This window comes from Pithys albifrons, chromosome 1 (genome assembly GCF_047495875.1).
Source record: "Pithys albifrons albifrons isolate INPA30051 chromosome 1, PitAlb_v1, whole genome shotgun sequence".
In the NCBI taxonomy this organism is placed as follows: domain Eukaryota; kingdom Metazoa; phylum Chordata; class Aves; order Passeriformes; family Thamnophilidae; genus Pithys; species Pithys albifrons.
In genome coordinates, this window is record NC_092458.1 from 80,379,426 (window position 1) to 80,399,406 (window position 19,981).

The 19,981-nt window shown below is 39.2% G+C and overlaps 1 protein-coding gene across 23 annotated transcripts in view; it reads right to left on the reverse strand.

Annotated features, from left to right (window-relative positions):
- Nucleotides 1-767: 767 nt before the first annotated feature.
- Nucleotides 768-19,981, reverse strand: part of DLG2 (discs large MAGUK scaffold protein 2) — a 1,023,852-nt gene continuing 1,004,638 nt past the window's right edge. For all 23 annotated transcript variants that reach the window (XM_071556365.1, XM_071556356.1, XM_071556345.1 and 20 more), the window contains 6 exons: nucleotides 14,412-14,462; nucleotides 13,553-13,654; nucleotides 12,413-12,585; nucleotides 11,599-11,708; nucleotides 7,217-7,308; nucleotides 768-6,102 (listed from right to left, as the gene is read on the reverse strand). In XM_071556365.1, the coding sequence (XP_071412466.1) occupies nucleotides 5,996-6,102; nucleotides 7,217-7,308; nucleotides 11,599-11,708; nucleotides 12,413-12,585; nucleotides 13,553-13,654; nucleotides 14,412-14,462 (635 nt within the window). In that variant the 3' untranslated portion in view covers nucleotides 768-5,995. The remainder of the gene's footprint in view (nucleotides 6,103-7,216; nucleotides 7,309-11,598; nucleotides 11,709-12,412; nucleotides 12,586-13,552; nucleotides 13,655-14,411; nucleotides 14,463-19,981) is intronic.

Consider the following 19,981-nt stretch of genomic DNA (forward strand, 5'->3'; position numbering starts at 1 on the left):
CTGCTGAATCTACTGGAGGAATCTAAAGTGTTACAATCAATATTTAGACAATTAACCATCCTTATGATTATGCATCTAAAACTCTGTGGACAGCGTTTTTCGCTCTGTAGTGTCAGCACTGGGTCCCACAGCCATATGGAGGCTCTATGGTCTTCTGCAGACTGAATATAGCACCATCTGCGTGTCAAAAGCAGTGTCCCTGTCATGTTCCTGCCTCTGCCAGGATCTGAAAATGTTCACATGGCCTCCCTGGAGCCCACAAGCCATCTGTAAAGACATTCCTGGAATAGTCAAACCTCAAGGTTCTTGAGCTATTGGGATCCCATAGCACAACTGAGTTTACGCTCCACTTAGCTGCTCACAAGCATATAATTATTACAGTCCTTATCCCTATGGCTGTGCAGTGATGTCATAAACATGGAACAATGATTTAATTATACAAAAAATTCTGATAATTATTCACCAACATGCTGATGATACCCAATGCACAGCACAAGTGTGGTAAGGAGAAAGTGGCTGTACTTCACCAGAGTGAATCTTCTTGGTGGCAGCTTCCACATCAATGTGAAGTCCAAAAGAAAAAAAAAGTGCAAGAAAGAAAATAATTACTGTATTCTCAGTAATTTTTGAAACCATCATCCAAATTCCAGACTTCTGTCTGTCTTGTGGGATAGTTGTCATAGTGTCTCAAGATATACTAAAAGTATAATATTTCTCTTTTACTATTCTGCTTCAAGAAAAGAAGACAAATTATGCCTTGTGAAGAATCCATTTGCTATAAAGTGTAAAAATGCTTTAATATTAATATTTTATAATAAAATTCATGACATATTTATAAACACTCTATCAAGCATTTACAACTGAACCACAACTGAGAGCTTGGACCGGAATAAATAAGCAAGGACACAGCTAGTATGAAATATACAGCTTAATTTTTATAATTGTGTGTGCTTTATTCTTTACACATATGGAATGGATGCGCAGAGTATTTACACATAACAGGAGTGTAAGCTGGACAGGGTGTTTTGTAAACTCCAGTTCAGATTCTGAGTACCCCACACTACAGCTGGACTGAGAAACATCCTGCTTAGGAGACGCACGCTGGCCAGTGTGCCAGATGGAGCAGCTTGGTGAGTACAGGCTGCTACATTCAGAAATTCAAACTGGCCAATTCAAATTTAGGAGCACAAATCCAGAAATTTAAAGGTTGCTATCCCACTAAGAGCCAACAGTGTTGCCTTTTTTTCACTTTTTTTTTCCTTTTTTTTTTTTTCTTTTTAGTTTTTCTAATGCTTTTTTCCCGAAATAATCTTGCCTGGGGTGCTGGCTACTGCCCATCCTCAGAAACACTGTTTTACATCAGGGAAGGTTGCCTGGGCTGTAGGTCACAGCTGTAAGCTTCTAATGTGATGTGAGAGATGAGGGATCATCTCTCGTGCTCTTCAACTTAAAGACAGAGTCTCAAAAGGGCCAATGAGGTGGTGGTTCCTATTGCTCTGGGTGAGACGTCAGTGGGGCTGAAGCCTTCTGCAAAGCCTTCTGCATGGAGTGTCTTTTTGTTCAGCAATTTCACAGCACCTACCTCAAAAGTATCTTGGTCCACAATGTGGCCCTCTGAGTGCTACAGTAAAATAAGCAGTAAATAAAGAGGAAAATGTTGAGCTGCTGTTTAATCAGGTGGCCTTGGTGTTTTACAGCAATGCTAAAAAAATCAGTGTAATGAGGAGGATGGATGTTTAGCTTCAGATGGTATAAACGGGATGGACTCCACTGAAATCAGAGGAGTGACTGAGTTTACACCAGCTGAGGATGTAGGCTGAATAGATTTTAGATGTTACTTGCTGTTAGCTTTGATGTCAATTTGTGCCCTAGAACGGGAACAGTTTTTCTAACACAATAATGATCTCAGTCTTATTTCTGAACTAATTGACAAGATGTTTGATTTTTAATGGAATAGAAAAATAAGTTTATTCCACCAAGGCATGGGCTTGAGCACTTGGATGCTGTGCACAGTGAACCACATGCATAACAAGGCAGACAAAATGTTCAAGAGGGAAAATATTGAGATTAAAAGCTGTGAAGGATAAAAGATCACTTTCTGTGAGCATGGCAGATATTATGGCTTTAAATCTGCAGGTAAAAAAGAAGACTGAGACTTTTTTCATGAACACTATTTTTCCTACAAATATCCTCGTGTGTTGTTACTCACTGAACCCTCTGGTCAGGGATACAATTTGAAAAAGAAAATATAAAATATAGGAAAATAAAAAAATTACTACAACTTGACTGAGCAACTAACAGTGGAGGTGTAACACCAACAATTTCTCTGTTGAGAACTAATGTAAGTAGGTAGGGGAATGTTGTATACCTAGGACACTGTTGCTGGCTCGTAGTGGTTATTAGCTCAGGTTCCACACTACTCTCCAGGATGAGGATTTGGCATTTCAGTGCAACGGAGAGATTTCTTATCCTTGACTTTCATGCAGTGGTTCCTAGGACCCTATCCACACCAGAGCATCAAACCATGCTAGCTACAAACACAATTACATCACAGAATATTGATCTAGAAATAGCCTTTACTACCAAAGAAATACAAAGCGCTAGCATGGACAGGGCACCTCTGTAGGAAGGGGATTAAGCAAGAAAGAGGCTCTTTCACTGGTTGATAGTCAGACCCAAGACCAGTGAAGAGTGCCATTTCTCTGAGCCCTGTTAGCAAGCTCTCAAAGAGTCAGTGCATGGAAGATATTTTTATTTTTTGTGGTCAGGAAAAATAATTAGGTTGTAATATTGCACATCTGCAAAAAGCTATCGAGATGTCATCGTGATCATTCATGGGTGGACAAAAATCTGTGATAATTTTGATTCTGCTTAGACCCTATGGTGCTACACACTGTGCCAGAACATGAGATATAGCACCAGGGGTGTGATCTGGCACTTTTCCTAAAGGGTCCAGCATTTGCATTTGTCTCATGTTTAGATGCTCCTAAGTCTTTGACATGGACAGAAAGGGAATCTGATGATGCTAAGCTGTGTTAGCACCAATATGGACTCATGTGCCAATTCCTTTGGGTTGTGAATTTCAAACTTTTTTTTTTGCACCAGATGTAATTTTGCAGAGTCTTATGTTTCTCTTCCTCCTCCCACTACCACCCAGTATGATCTGAACAGCTGCAATGCAAAAATGGACCGCAGCTCTGAGGATGCTGAAACATGAAACGCAAAACATCAACGCACAAAACAAATGGGAGTACAAGTCCTAAGGGAAATAAGACCTCTCACTGTTTCTCCTCACGGTTTGTTTTTAAATATGTTTTATTTAAAAAAAAAAAGAAAAAAAGAAGTGCAATGTCAACTCTAAATTGGAAGCACAAACAACAGACAGGGAAAAATAAATAATGTTACTACAGTAACCAAGGACTGATGGAAAAATTGATTGTACTCAGCCGTAGTGTTACTGTTCACTGTAAAGCACAGCACATGACAAAGCAAAACGGTTACTAGTAGGATAGTACCATAAAAGGCTGCATGCTGAACTAAGAAACAAAGAAGCAGATGTGATTGATTGCTTAAAACAGAGCTGAGAGTTAGAATGAAGTTCCTGCTTTAGGATAGTTGCTTTTTCAGGTCTGGTGGGCTGTTTCCCAACCTGGGGCAATAGTATTTTGCCAGCATGGAAAAATTCATGGCTTCCAAAGATCTGGGGTCACTCTGTGGATTTCTGCAGAATTATCCAAAATCAAAGCATTCACTAATTTATATTTTGTAAAAATAATTTAAAAAGTGTTTCTAGCCCTTCCCGTTACAAAGCTCTTCTGGAGACATAACTGAAACCCTTGTTTATAAATCTGCGCTGACCAGGCAAGAAAATTAATAGTTACAGAAGTGTGAACTTCTCAAAGTTAACCATAGTTGGGCAGTAAGCCCTCAGGGCCACTAAAATGCCCGTGTTTTTAACCCTGGCACTGCTGGTGGCTTTTGCAAACATCCAGCTCATCGCGCTGTCCGCGGAGGTTGGCTGGGTACACCTGTCAGCTCGACAGGGCGTAGAAATGTAAGCTTCAAATAGACAAGTAACAGAGGAGTCTATCTAGCATTTGCCCTTATAGCATCCTTAAGCATTAGGGTTACTGTAGCCACCAGCTACAGGCAGTGCACTCCTGCAATGCAGCAGGCAGGAGTATGGGTTTTATAGACAACATGGTCCAGCAGCAGCAAAGACAATTCAGTTTACTGTCATAGCATCTGTTGCAGTTGTCCCCTTGTGAGTCAGAGTGAAGAATGACATCCAATAGAGAGGAAGGGCAGTGTGAAACAAGAAAATAATACCTTCTTCTCCCCTTCCATGCACCCCAAACTGCAATTCCACAGACTTTCCCCAAATCCCTCACAAATGTCCATTGCCTCAGTTTTGGCTTTTAAGACCCTTGTTGACTGTGAAATGAATGAAGATATAGGTTAGTTGGTGACCTGCCTGCAAAGAGAGGAAAGATCAAATACTTTTGTTAACTCCTTGAAAGAAGCAGGAAGAATCATAAAACATTTGGGGGTGAAGGGTGCCTCCTTCCCAAGAGAGACATTATTAACTGCATTTTAGCACAGACATTTTGCTTCTAAATAGTCTTCCATTTCAATTTGAAGATGCATTATCCTTTTGTGTTCAGAAAAGTCCTACAGGGCAGCCAGTTCAAGAGATCTCTCCACAGGAGTTCATGATGATTAAATAGAGGCTAGGGAGAGGTTTAAATTGAAAGAAAAACAAAATGACAACTACAATTTAAGGGATTATCTTGCTTGTCATTAATAATAGAGAATCTCTTATGGAAAAGGGATAATGCAGCTTGATGGTCCTCTTTACATTTTACAGTCGCACAAGGGTGTAAATATTTAATCTTTCAATTAATTAATCTTTACAAAATAGCTTCACAAAAACATTTTTACCTATAGAAATTAGTTTCTATACATCAATATATTTTTATTTTTATAAATTATTCCATCTTTAAGTGCCTTCTATCAATATAAATGATAAAATAGACAATCAAAAATTTTAAAGCTTTTCCCAGTTGTATCCCTCCTTGTCAACATAGGTGCTGTGAATCCTCATACATGTGTGTCCACATGGGAATGTTTGTGTGCACGTGTGTATGATGTGAAATGCTTTCATCCTCTCCCACCCTCAAACACCATTAAAATAAACCATATTGTTATTAGTTCCTGATGCAATAGTGTTTCTGAAGGGGAAAAAAAGAAATGCTTGACTTGGTTTCAGAAATCAAAAGATGTGCATAGTTACCAAAGTCGAGGTGTACCAACTACAAATATGCAATGACAAGCTTAGAACTGGACTCACTTCCCAGTCAAGTCACAGCGAGTCCTAACAGTGACCTCAGTAGGAAGTGGACCAAGTACTCTGAGCTTGATTTTGCAAGGTGCATGTGGCCCTGATCTAGCAAAATGCTTAAGCCTGTGCTTAGGTTGGAGCACATGAATAGTCCTACTGGAATTGATGGGACTGAACGGCATAGGGAAGGAACACAAGTGCCTCCAAGTCAACAGGCTACTCATGTGTAGGAATTGGGGTCAAGTGCTGAGCGCCTTGCAGGATCAAGCCCTATATGAGGTTCAAGAGCTGGGAACTTCTCTTTAAAGCAATCAAAACACTGAGCTCAGCCATTGAAATTGCTCAAAATGTCCGCATGGGCACAGGAGGTGGCTAGCTCCCCTTGACAGAGGGTCTTCGTGTCAAAAGTTTATACCTACAACTGGTGCTCTGAGCACACAACAGATTTGCTTTATATGGTAGAAGTCTTTTTGTTCCTACCCTTTGACCCATCAGTGTCCTTCATGGCTTCAAACACTTTGTGTTGTACATTCATCAAAATTCACATTGACTGCAAAGAACATAAATGCAACAAAAACAGGAAAGCCTCCAAATAGTATAATATAGTTTTCTTCTAAATATTCTCCCGTCGTAATCAGAGGTGTAGTGGCTAATTTATAATTTTTCCTTTGAAGGAATCCAGATGAAAGGCCCAGATTGTTCTTCAATTACAAGTTTGCATTGATTATATATATCTTCTAAGCTATCTCCTTGGACAATAGCTGCAGTAGAGAAAACATATCAATACTTCTTTTAGTTGATAGATACAGCATCCAGTGTCAGCAGATTTTCAGCATACTCATAGATACTAACAGAATGGGAAGGAATACTGGCACACTGTGATGTCAGTTACAGAGAAGTCATAGCCCTGCAACTGACAATTAAGTTCAAATCAATGGAACCTGTCTATGACTGAGACCAATCTCACTGTTTGTACTGAGAATGTTAGTTCAGAGAACTGGCAGTTCTGTGCTAGGGGAGGGCAGCTTCCCACTCTTGTAAGTCAAGGCTTACATTTCAATTTATTTAGAAGCTACTTCAGCAGTGGGCAGGAGCAGATTCACAACCTCTTCTTTTACTGACTTGATTATAATAAATTAATTCTCATCTGCAGAAGTTAACTAGATCAGGCCCAAGTGGACAGGTGGTGAAGCATCATCAACATCAAAATACAGTGTTTTGCTCCTTTATTCTGTGTCGTCCTCCCAGAAATCTGGAACTGCAGTATAGAATATGTACACTATCAGCATGTGGAGGGACAACTGAGAGCTTCTGATGGTTATTCACAAATACCAGTCCTCTGAGAAGGAAGCTTTCTAAACCCGCCCAAAGGAAATGCAGGTCTTAAAAGAACAGGTCCTAAATCTTGGGTATTTTTCAGATCAGGAAGAAGATACCCTTCTCTTTCCCTGCTGTGACCCATAACTTGAGTTCTTGTCTTGAACCAGTGAGGAGTTCTTTGATCTGTACAAATGCAATGATGCAACATTTCTTCTGACTGTAATACTAGCAGTTTTGGGTCAGGAAAGGAATCAAATTCATAGAATCATAGAATTGTGAAGGTTGGAAAAGACATTTAAGGTCATTGAATACAACTCAGCACCACTACCATGTTCACCATTAAACCATGACCTCAAGTGCCATAGCCACATGTTTTTGAGGAGTCAAGTGCCTCAACTGCTTTTGAATGTCAAGGAAAGAACAATTTCAAGCCAGAAGTTTTTACTCTGGGCACACTATACTGATAGGTACTCTAGGCCAGAGACATAGCTCATGCAATTGTTTTGCAATAAAAGACTATATCTTGGGAAAAGAATGGTATTAATAAAATCATACCTGTGAAATATTCTCCAAATTCTTGTTCTAATTTAATTGCTCGATCGTAGGTTTTCTTTGCTTGCTCCTCTGTAAGACGTTTATTCATTTCCCTAGAAACACAAACGAATTCATCAAAAAATTTAGATTCTTTCCAGAACAGTTTTCCAAAAGACATGTTCACCTAAATCACAGATGGATTAAGACTGATGCAAGAAACAACCAGTAAAATTCCATCAATTCATGGACAGTTTCATATTTTCAATTTAATTTCATTCTTGTGTAACATAAAACGACTTTTTCAGACTATTTCCCATTTCATGTTTATCCACTAAGTTTTTGTCTGGGGTTCAGTACTTTTCATTACCAAACAAAATACAATGCCTGAATCTGGTAGTCACTAACTTAAATAGACTTGAGGCATCAGGAACCCATAGGTAAGTTTGGGCTCCAGGGTGTCCCATAGTCTGAGCATTCAGTACTTCTGCCTCCAGAGCTGAAGCTCCTTCAGGAACTTCTCTATCTCCCAGACTTAGCTGGCTGTCCCAGCTGAACAAGGTTCTACAGACAGCTTAGTGAGTACCAATAATATAAAACTATATACAGTCAGTAATATTCTGGTTTTCTCAGTGTTTTGTTATTTGTTGGAGCATTTCAGTTTCAATGGAAAACATTATTTAATAACTTTAAGAAATTAGTTGTCTTGCCTGTACCTGGTCAACTTTTAATACCACTGTATACTTTCAATGAATCAAGCTTGTACTCATTCCCTGCCTTACACTTATATGCCTGCAGATGTCCAAATTAATTATCAATAATAAATAGAGTTTCCTTGTTCTAGCATTTTTTCCCAGCATGGATCAATTTTTCTTAAAATGTGATGGAGATTTTCTCAGGCAACTAGGAAAGCAAGAGAAGGGAGCATCTTGTGTTCTACATAAATCTGATTTAATGCCTTGCACTGAATCATATGATTATATGGTAATGGACTGTATACAGTATGACATGGGTGATGCATGTAGGAAATTATGTGCATTATGGTGCACAAAAAAATGATCTATGAAGTGCACAACAGTATGAATTTGCTACAGCTAACTCCCACCTGGCTTCTGAAAAACACCCTGGAAGAAGTCTAGGATGCAAAAATGTATTTCTAGAAATGGCTTAGAGCTGCCTACCTATATAACTAACCATACAGCTAAGAACAATGCTTAGAAAATTTACTCTGGAAGTTCTAAAGTAACGGAGAAAGCGGGTTTATAAAATGAAGGCATGAAGGATTTCTTTAAAAATTTATTAAAGTACTTTTGATTATATAAATAGGTTTGAACATTTGCCAATCTGTGTGTTGTCCTACTAAATTAGTAATAATACTAATTCTATTAACTGGAAAGATTGCTATCTGATTGAGTTCAGGTGGACTTCTCATCAGTGACATCTGTTTAAACATCTCTTTGTGTGACTGAACCAAAACTCTGCCTTGAAGTGGGACATACCATTGCAAATTCTTAGCCAAACTTAAAATTTTCATCTTAAGGACACTCAGCCAATATTGTAGTGCTAACAACATCCTCCTCCTTCCACATCTATTTCTGGTAAAATTCTGAGAAGTCTTCCTCAAGATCTTTGCATAGCAGAAGAGAAAATACAAATACAAACAAGTGTTTATAATAGGAAGTACTTTAAAATAGGTAGAAGTTTTCCTTACACTTTCAGGTTGTACATTTGCCTGGGGTATAAAACTGTGCTAGTTTTATTCATGCCTCTGCCCATCCTGTGCCTTCAGGAGAAAGGATGGAGTACGGGGAGGACCATGATGTCCATTTTTCATGAAGAATTAAAAGTGCTGTCACACCGTAGGCCCTTTTATTTTTTTATCTCCTAGCTGGGGATCTGCGCAGCTGGTGAATTCAAAATGATCCTTTGGGCATATCTGCCATGGTTTTCCTCCTCCCCCAGTGAAAAGGTCACCCAGGCAGGCTCTTACTCCTTACTCCTGTTTCTCATCCCCATGATCTCAACATTGTCTTCCTTCCTCTAGAGGAGGGCTGACTGAAGGGTACCAACAAGGATGTATCTGGGAGTAAACCAGGTGGAGTTGTGTGGGGGTGGGGAGAGTGGAAGGGAGGAAAGAAGGGAAGGAGGGAGAGAGGGGTGATGGAGCAGTTTGTTCACAGCAATGGCCATGTGTTCTGATTGCTTTTACATCCAATAGCCCCTTACAGTCTTCCATTGCTGTGTTAGTGGGGTATTTCCAGAAAACTTGCAATAACCAAGTTTCAGGTGCAGGAGTGAGCTTAATTTATGCTCCCTTCACTCTTCTTACTCCCACTGTCAGATGGGTGCAAAGGAGCATATACACAAATGAGAGTTAGACTACAACTTTAAGTGCTAATTTTGCTGAAAGATAAATATTTTCTCATTGTTTCTCTGCAACTTATACTAAGCAATTTTTTGTCTTTTATGTTTTGACTTTGCTACTACAGTAACTTTTAACTCATTTGTATGAACAGGAGTAATAGTTATGGCAGATAAACTTATAATGTTTGGTGTTGCAGTAGCTACATACATAAGAAAGACCGAATCACAGAATCATAGAATCATTTATGTTGGAAAAGATCTACAAGATCATCATGTACACCCTTTGATTGATCACACACTTTGTCAAATAGACCATAGCACTAAGTGCCATGCCTAGTCATTTCTTGAGCAATATACTTGTTTTATTGCTCTAAGTGAAATATCAGCATTGCTTTGGTTCAATAACAGGATGATTGCCATAATATTTTGCATCTTCATAACACCATTCAGTCAATCTGTTCAAGAATTTGCAGTTCTAACATCAAATCAGTGAAGCCTTTATATTATTGCCACTTTTCTGGTTCTGCCTGATATACTTTCTAGAGTAAGGGCCACTTTTATTTATTTATTTTAAATGTTTTATGAATAGGAAAACTGTACATTAAGATCTATGTAAAAGGTAGACTATCAGATGACTCTTCTTCTATACAGAATCAAAATCAGAATGCAATTGAATTGTAGGCCTGGAAGAAACGTCACGAAGTCATCCAACCCAAGATGGCTTTGGTCAGGATGGGGCTATGTCAGGACCCCATACTGTGCATCATTCCCTGTAACGTGACCGGACATGCAACAACCTCATTGCCAAAAGGCAGGGCCATGGAGAATTCACATTCACAGGCTGGGTCGTGTTGCCATTCTCTGGCTCTGTGACCAATGGCTGTGGGCACACAGTTACCATTACCAGACATGGATCTCTCACAGGAGGGTGGGTGCCCACATTTTACCTGTGAAACACATACCTATGGCATTACCTGGCATTTGCAGAGCCTTGGGTGAGAGGAAGGCACAGAGTTCAAAATTTCATTCCTATCACAGCAAATTAAGCTGATGGCTCTTGCAGTACCTTAAGTGTACATGAAAACCACTTGAAAACAATGTATTTTATCCTGAGCTTTAACTGCTCTGAAGATAAATTTCATATTTCCTCCTCAGTCTTCTCATTCCTCCTCCATCAGCAGGGTGGAATTCAGAACCAGGCCAGCACTCCAGCTGAGGCCTCATCCATACCCAGTAAAGGAACCTAGCTGCCTATTGTGTCCTTACCCAACACTGATATGAATGCAGCCCACAGTGGCAGTTTTCTTTTTTGCAACCATATTACCCCTCCATTCATATTCCTGTGTAATCCACCCCAACTGCCAGATGCTTTTCTGCAGTGCTATAGCTTAATTATTCCCTGTTTGTACTCATGCCTTTAATTTTCTCTCCTTTATTCTGAATTTCATCTTACTGATCTTATATTGAGTTTTAATCTTATACTCAAAGTCCATGTCACCTCGATCAGCCTTGACAGCATGAAGTTGGTGCTTTTTATTTCATTTTTTTAAGTGTTATGTTTGTCCCTCTCCAGTCCCATGGTTCCATGCCTAATCTCTTACAGACCTTCAGGCCAAATGAAGGGCTGATGAAGAGGCACACACCTCAAATGTGGTACAGGTTTAACCCTCCAGTCTGTGCCCCTGTCCAGACTCTACAGCCCAGGAGCACCCAAGGCTGGATGGGACAAGCCAAGCTGCACAAGGCCTTGGTGAACTTGCTGCACAGGTTGGAGCAAGTACACTGAGCACTGGCAGAGTCCTTCATGGCCCAACACGTAAGCCCACATGTCTCAGTCTGAAAAGTCGAAAGGCACCTCTGGCTTGTTCCTTGAGAAGCCAGGATACAGTGGATGACAGGCTGTGAGGATGAGTCTCCACAGTTTCCACTTCCTCTTGATATTACTAATTATAGAGAACAGGTGAAATGTAGACTCAAGATTATGTGGTGCCACTTGAGACTGTACCCTGAAAAATAAAATGCTTGAAGAAGTTTATACTCACATCAGAGGCTCCCATGATTTAGGCTTAATGAAGATAGCGATGGGATAGAGTTGTGCAACTTGTAGTCGTTTGATAGCATTTCCTGACACATCAAGTATACAGTGCTTGCCCTGTTGGAAGCAGATGACAATGTGTTTATTTTTGCAGAGTTTGCTGCAGATCAGCCAAAAGACAGGAAGCAATTCTGCAATGCAGTGCCCTGGAATGGGGCCATTACAGGCACAGCAGGGAAAGAGGGAGCCCAGGACATGTACTTTACTACTTTGTGTTCTTTCCTTTGTATTGGTGTTAATATAAAATATACACTGGTGATACGGGAACAAACTTGGGGTTTATTTTTTACTGGGATGAAATTTGCAGGGGCAGGAGGATTTTCTTGAGATGTGGAAAACCAGTTCATAAAAGCAATAGGATGTCTATCTTTGGACTGATTAAATAAGTTCTTGTTTATGTCAGACTACCTCTGTCACCTGAGACAAATAATTAATCTTTCTGTGGTTCATTCCTCTGCCTCTGTGAAAGTGAGATAAGTTTACCTGTCTTACAGAGGGAAGAGAAAATCCTGTTTTGGGGTGTCCTTGAGGTACTGTGTTAGAACACTGAATACATGGCACTACAACCAAGTATGGAAGGTGTCAAGGGGGAGGTCAGTCAAAGTCAGAGACCCCGCTTGTGGAGTCATTATAAAGACTACAAATATCAGGATGCTGTTTCACAGATACTTTCTATTTTTTGGCAGAGAATCATGTCTGGGACACAACACATAAACAAAGCAGATCATGTTGCATATGCAATAAACCCAGTGTCAACCTACCCTTTCTGCCACGAATCTCACAGACTGGACACTAGTTCCATATAAATTATCATTGTACTGCCCAGCTTCTATAAATTTGTGCTCTTGGATATCTTTTTCCATTTGTTCTCTTGAAATGACAAAATGGTAATCTCTTCCATCCACTTCATAGTCACGCTTTGGCCGTGTGGTATCTGCATGGAACAAAAGACAGAAGATAAAGAAGTCTGCAGAAACATTTAATGCAAAAAACGCAGCAATGAAGGGTTGCTCAGTGGGCAATGCTGGGTCTGCTCCAAGTGGAGACACTACACATCTGAGAGCAGATCTTTGGCTACTACATATTGTTTTCAATGGAGTTATGACAATAGAGCTGTCTTTTTGTAGTAATACCTCCTGATGTTTACTTCCAACTAATACAGTCTAAAATAATATTAGGTTTTACCAGAATTCCACTTTTTTGAGCTGTATCACACACAAACCTCAAATATAAAATACTTTCCAGATTGTAAATCTTATGTTATTACAGTAACAAAATGAATTGTAATCTCATCAATTCAATTTCTCCTTATATATAAACCTGACGCTGTTCTCACCTCTGGCAGTTTTAAGTTAGTATTTTTGCAGACCCAACAGTTTAAAATGAAGTACAACTGCAATCATGGCCTGAAATAGACAGCGATTTCTAATGATCTTGACACAAACGCTCTATTTATTTTTGGGTCCAACATTGCTTTTAGATTCAACAATCTATATCTCACACAAATCACAGATTATTCTGTATTTTATAGGTGGATGCTGTAGGTGGGCACAATTGAGCCAAAACATTTTAAATTTTACCACTATTTCAAATTTATATCTTAGTTAAGAAACCATGGATTTATTGATTACTAAACAGTTTGTAACTAGAAGGTTCCTTGTTTAAAAAAGTTCTAGAGCTTTTGAGACAGTTATTTTGAGAAATATTTTCCAGACCTTCAAAACTTTTTTTTTTAAAATTAATTTGTTCATTTCCCCTTTTCTGTCTGATGGAAAAGCAACCTCTAAAAAGCTCAACTATATATAATTTATAGGTACTGTTTTAACAGAAATTTACTTAATGTGTGGCACCAAGGGATACAGTTCACTCAGCTGCAGAACTAGGAGTAAAATCATACTTACGTGGTACACATGACCCAAACTTATCAGGGAATTCAGATATCAAATCATCATTGATCCGATCTTTCATAGGACCCAGAATAATAACCGGCCTGGTGTAATTAACTGAACAACAAAAACAGAGGCACATTTTGATGAACTTACTGGCAATAATAAATAAATTTACCCAAACATGCACTAACCAGAGCTGTTGTCTTTATGTATGAAGTGAAAACGTAGGTGGACATTTTATTGATGAATGTTCTATGTATTGATGTGAATAAGGAAATGGAATTAGTACCACTGCAGAGCTCTGTGATGGTCCATGCACACAGGCAAATGACTATGTGGAAGAATTTGTATTTGCCATCACTCAACAAGGCCACTCCCAAAGGCTTACAGATGGACTCTTCCATTGGGCATGGAAAGGCTCTTGCAGCATTTATTTCTTCTGCAGTTATATGAGTGCATCCCCCATTTAATCAGGTGGGTGCACTCCCAGTTTCAACTGCCTTCCCATAGGTTCATCTACACTGGCTAGTGGCACATATCACATGAAAAGTGAAATCATAAAGGCTTTTCATGTAGCAATATTGCAGTAAATCTAGAAAATCTGCATCAATACTTTGTAGACTGATTATGGCATGCATTAGTAAAGCCGCCAATGAGAGCGTACTGGGGAGAGCACTGGGAATGTTAGGCAGTGAGGGCTTCCAAGGAAGACCCTTCTATCATTATTTTGTATATGATAGACTGAGTGTCCAAGAAAAAGAAGTCTCAGAGAAATCTGGGACTGGCACTGCAAGGCTTACTGCTCTACTGGCCCCTAAACTGTGACATGAAATATATAAGAAACAGTGATAGAAAAGCAGATGAAACTCACTTTCCTGTCTTGTAACAGGTTCATAAGAAAGGATGCAGTCTTCTTGGCCTCCTGATGGGAAAAGAAAGAGAAGAGATTGAAGCTGACAAGAAACATGTCAACTACTTAAGCTTCATAAAATGCTTCACATAGAGACAGACTGAGTTCAACACTTCTCTCTGATAAACCTCTCACCTGAACCATTCCAAAGACCATCACAACTTCCAGGTGCGGAGAATGCTTTTTTCCTTCCCCTCCCACCCCCACCATGTGTTTCAATTCTATTTACTGAAATTGGGCTTTTCCAATAATGGGCAACAAGGCTTTATTTATTGATTTGATAGCAAGGCTGTTTACAAGGATAGTGCAGAAATTTAAGATGCAATTCTTTCTCTTGTGCTATTGTTAAGGGCCTAACACATTGCTACAGAGCAAATCCACAGTCTACGTAGATGGAACACTTTTTATCCATATGTAAAAAAAAATTATATATATATTTTAGTTGATTGTTCTGTGCATAGCCTCTATAGATTAGTTCCTTCACAGGCAAAAATCTAGCTAGGAGCTATTATCTGACCCTTATCCTTTGAAGCTGAAAGGTCCTCTGGAGATCATCTAGTCCAGTCTCCCCTGCTAAAGCAGGTTCACCTTGAACCGGTTGTACAGGATCATGGCTAGGCAGGTTTTTAATATCTTCAGAGGGTCTCATAGCATCATAATTTACACACTTATCTTCACTGCCCTGGTTAGGACAGTGCTGTTTCCTCATGGTGAGACTTAGGGAACTAAAGCAGAGAAATTAGCTATGAGAAACAAGTGGCACTATATGGACCACGACTTGGGTGCAGGTGTGCAGCCCTGATGCACTGCTGTCCTCCCATCCAAGGGAGAGCAAGCGGAAAGGGAAGAGGATTCTTCACCTAATGCGTGAATAATTTCTGCACATTTCTCTTTCTGGGTCACTGCCACATACTTGGTACCATGTGAGGGATCTGGTAAATTCTAAATATGATTTAGACTTAGCAAAGCTTAAAATGATGATTTTATTTTTACTTAGTTCAGGGTTTGTCTTGCAGAAGATCCACAGATGGCATTTTGCAACTAGTTTAGATACTACAGAAGAAAGAGTATCACGAGGCATACCAGTGCTTTATAAAATATACAGGGTTACCCTCATTTTATCTGCTTTCATGCACGTTGAGCCTGTGTTACATTGTCCTGGTGGGGTCCTGCCAAACCAAAGTATGCACATACATGGGAAAACTGCTACCTGATGCCTGATGGAATTGTATATGTAGGATTTAGAGGTGGGCACACATCACCCTGAAGTAGTCTGACTGCTGACTGACTCACCCTTGAGGTACCATTAACTATATTATTAAGCTTTGTGTTGGATGCAATGCCTAGCTCCCAAGATGGTACAAACCTTTTTGTGGTTTAATCTTAACCTGAATCCCCACACCATGAGCCATATAATGTCTGAGGAGTGTAAATAATGGATTTTCTTCTCTATTTGAAAATATTTGATATTGTAATCACTAACTTTGGCTTTTTGTAAACTTAAAAAAATATAATTATTTTATAGTAGTTTTCATGCATCAGATGTATTATTTTCCCCTAAGTTTCTCTGGAAATTTTAGGGGTGATGTAAAAGTCAGGATGTCTCACTCCACTGGAGGTGAAATGATTCACTCTCCAGGCTGGACAAGGATGCTCCTGCAATGCTTTCCCCGCATTGCACAGAGACCAAGGCTGCAGTTTTCAATAGCCTCTGAAAGCCAATCTCGGGGTGGGTGATGAAGCCATTATGTACCAGCCATGTGGAGGGAGTCTGTTTGTATGAATATAATCCTAAAGTTGAAAATATTTGTTTCAATGGCATACAGATTCACAGCAGGGGTTTTATTGCAGCTGTTTCAGAAACCTGAGGTATGAGCTGAGGTGTCTAAGCTAGTCCCCAGGTACCCTTTGGAGCCAATGACTGCCTACAAACAGGCAAGGGCTTGTTCTAAGACATGAGTCATCTAACCCATTTTAGACGTCTACTGTGTGATGAGAGAAAAAGTCAGAAAGGTGTGTTTGTCTCCATTGTCCCACAACAACACTTAAACAGAAAGGTCAGATGCAGACACCTGCATTTAAACAGCAGAATCTCATGGGAGTGACTGTCAATAGCAACTTACAGAAAACAGACAATCACTGTGACACTATTGTTCATTTTTTTTCCCTATGAACTAATATTTGGTTTAGTCAAAGATTTATAACCAGCATTGATAAGCCTGGACAGATTTTACCTTCTTTTTTACCCAGTGTCTGGCAGACATACCTACATGTTAAAGTTGTTGCTACATCCGCACTATCAGTAGGGAATGGGCTATGGAGACAAATAAGCCTGTTGTTTTACAAAATGCTTTTGAAGCTGTGGCCATACTGAAGACAAAGAAAAATTCTCCAGCCTACTCAAACTGTGCTGTAATTTTAAGCTATTGGAAAGGGTAGCATCAAGTAAGGAGTAACTTTGAGGCTGACTGTTGATGCAAAGGGACTTAAAGACAGACATCTTCCTGAGGTAAGGCTCTTCAGCCCTGAGTTCCAGACTCAATGCAAGTGTGGAGGAAAGCTTCAACAATTCCACTACTTTTCTTTACTGGAAAAAGGACTCAGGAAGCTTAGATTTTTAAGTGAATAAAATCCTGGCAAGTACTGTCCAGAAAAAAAATCCTGTAGGTCCTCAGAGGCTACTATGCATGTTAACTGTACCAGATGGTGTTTTTTAATGATCTCTACACAGTCAGTACTACATGGTTTTGAAGCAGTCCATATAGTATTAAGCATAATGAAGAGGTCTAGAGTTAATCAATAATCGGATTGCTATAACCTTGCAATGGCTTTGAGGTGTGTGACACAGTGTGAAATCCAGCAGGACACAGGCTCTTATTTATCATTTGCCTAAGCCTCATTTACCACTCACATTAATGGCTTAATTAGCACAGGTTGGCTGTATTGGTCCCGGAAATCTTCATGATATTTAACAGATAAAACAAAAGGAGGGAAAAGCAAAAGACCTTTCTGTAGGATTTTGGCATGATCCCTTCAGTAAAATGCCATTGAGTCAAAAATAAAATAAAATAAATATGAAAAGAGAAAAAAAGAAAGAGGAAACTTTCCTTAATGTAATATACTTATGAGCAAAATTATTGGAGGGCTTTCACTTTCCCAGAACCACTCCCTGCTTCCCTTTGTTCTTGGTTTGCCTGGTGGTGATTTCTCATGCTCAGGCAGAGAAGAATAACCTGGAGTTTGTTATAACTCATAGTCTCTACAAACTGGGCAGAGAGGTCCTGTGCAGCCAGATAAGTTTTGTAAGGACGACTAAATTCAATCAAAGGCTTTTATAGGGTTTCAAATGGGTAGCCCTGAAGTGGATTTAATGTGATGCCTCTGTTTTTCCTTTCTAATTAGTTGTCAGAGAGCTTGTGAAAGACTCCAGACCAGTTTCAATGTAGACCAGTTTCATGTAACCCATAAAAAGGCTCCATTTCCTAATTTCTTGCCACAGCATCCAGAACCTCCACAATGCTGGCATAACTGCACCCATCACGTGGGTAATGGGGCAGGAGAGCTTCTGTGAGCTTTCATGGTGCAGCCACCACATGAACAAACACCCTCCCTCATCACACACATCATGCAGTGGGAATCCATGGATTTTGGCGTCCTATTATTGTCTGTACATGAAAAACTCTGTAAATGGATCTAAGGAGGTGACTAACAGAAAAGTAGTACTAGCGAAAACAATGAAAAGTTATTTATGATTTTAGAAAAATCAAAGAGAATTTTTGGGTTCATTAAAATTGATGGTGGTGGTTACTATCAATACACTTATGAAATACTTGTAGATGGGTGAAATGAATTTAATTTTTGAGTTCTTGCCTGAATTTTGTTGCTCAGCTGGATCTAAAATCAAAGAAGGCTTATTTTTCAGTCACCATCTATTTAGGTTTTGAGCTAATGTCTGAATTACCTGAGTTGTACTTGCAACATCTTGGAGAGATCAATTTCTTGCTTTGTTTTATCTGCACAAACTGCACTGAGCAGTCAATATCCCATCCTCTATTTGGTTCAAAATCCCTTATGTGAATAAACACAAGATTTTTGGAAATATGTTGATAGCTATGAAAGGCTAAAAATCCAATATGTAAAAAGATCATCAGTTTGAGAATGAATTTATGACTGAAAAGTCATATATGGCCACTATACGTTTAAGATTAATATAGCTGTGTGGGTATGAAATGGAACTTCAATACTTGTGCCAATTTGAGTATATCTGAATAACACAGTATTTCTGGGGAGCCAGCGTAAGTGTCCTTATTAATCAGTAGCCTAGTGTAATAATCAGAACTACTTTAACCTTGCTCTGCATCTTCAAATCTCATTAGAAGAGTGACGTGCTGATTTGCTGACAGAGGGCAAAAATTTTTGTTTCTAACATTTTTCTTATTTTTAACTTTTAGTTATGTATTGCCTCTCTAGGTAATTGGTGCAATTACAGCCAGTTATACAATTAGGCTAAACACATGCAGTAATGTGGATGTAATTTTGATGACAGCTGTAAAAACCTTTACTGACCTACGTGTAAGAGCATTACAAGACATGTGCAGGAGAGAAACTTGCAATTCATGGCCATTATGAAAATCATGTCTCACAAAATAAAAACTGATGAGCCCATGGTAAAAATATGTCCTTATAAGCTTGATTTGAAAAAGAAATCAGAACATTTTAAGTTACAGGGCTCAAAATAAACTTTGAATCATGGTTTAATCAACTGGTTCAGGGATAAGTCAAAATTTGCTCTGTGTATCCTTATCACAAAAAGTACAACTTTCTGCTAGACCAGGACTTGATATACCACTCTGCAAACTGGGATTTACTGCTGGGAACAGGAGCAAATAAACTAACATAGTTATAGACTTCATAATAGAATGGTCCTGTGATTCAGCAGCAGTTATGTGATAACACAGTCTCTGTAAGATAAGCTAGCATTTGTTCCTGCTTCGAAAATATTTTTTTATTAATAAAGGGTCAGATTTGACTCTCAAATGTGTCTGTGGTTCCCCCTGAAGTTAATGGAGCTGAAGATTACCTGTTGGGATAAAGAAAATCTCACTGTTGGCTCCAGCTCTTTTGTTCATAACAAACCCAGTGTTGAGGGCACTGGCAGAAGAAATCTGTTTTATTTTCTGCAACAGCCTTGTTGCTAAGAAGCGGCCAAAGAATTTTCTCTTGAGACCACATAAGAGGACTTTCAATTATATAATTATTTTGAAATAAGAAGTATCTGACTTCTGTTCAAATGCTAATTTTTTAACCCTGGAGGCATAAGCAATACTTTAGCCAAACACTCAACTTTTTAAGCAATATATTTTTCTAAAAAACTATGAACGCGTGAAAATACCTCCTATAAAAGCCCAGTTGATTTGTAACCCCTCTATGAAACAGCCTGGACACCCCTTAGAAGCTTTTAACATCCATGGTTTGGAATGGTTCTAGGAATGATCAAGTAGTATAGAATTTGGCACTAGCTACTTTTCACT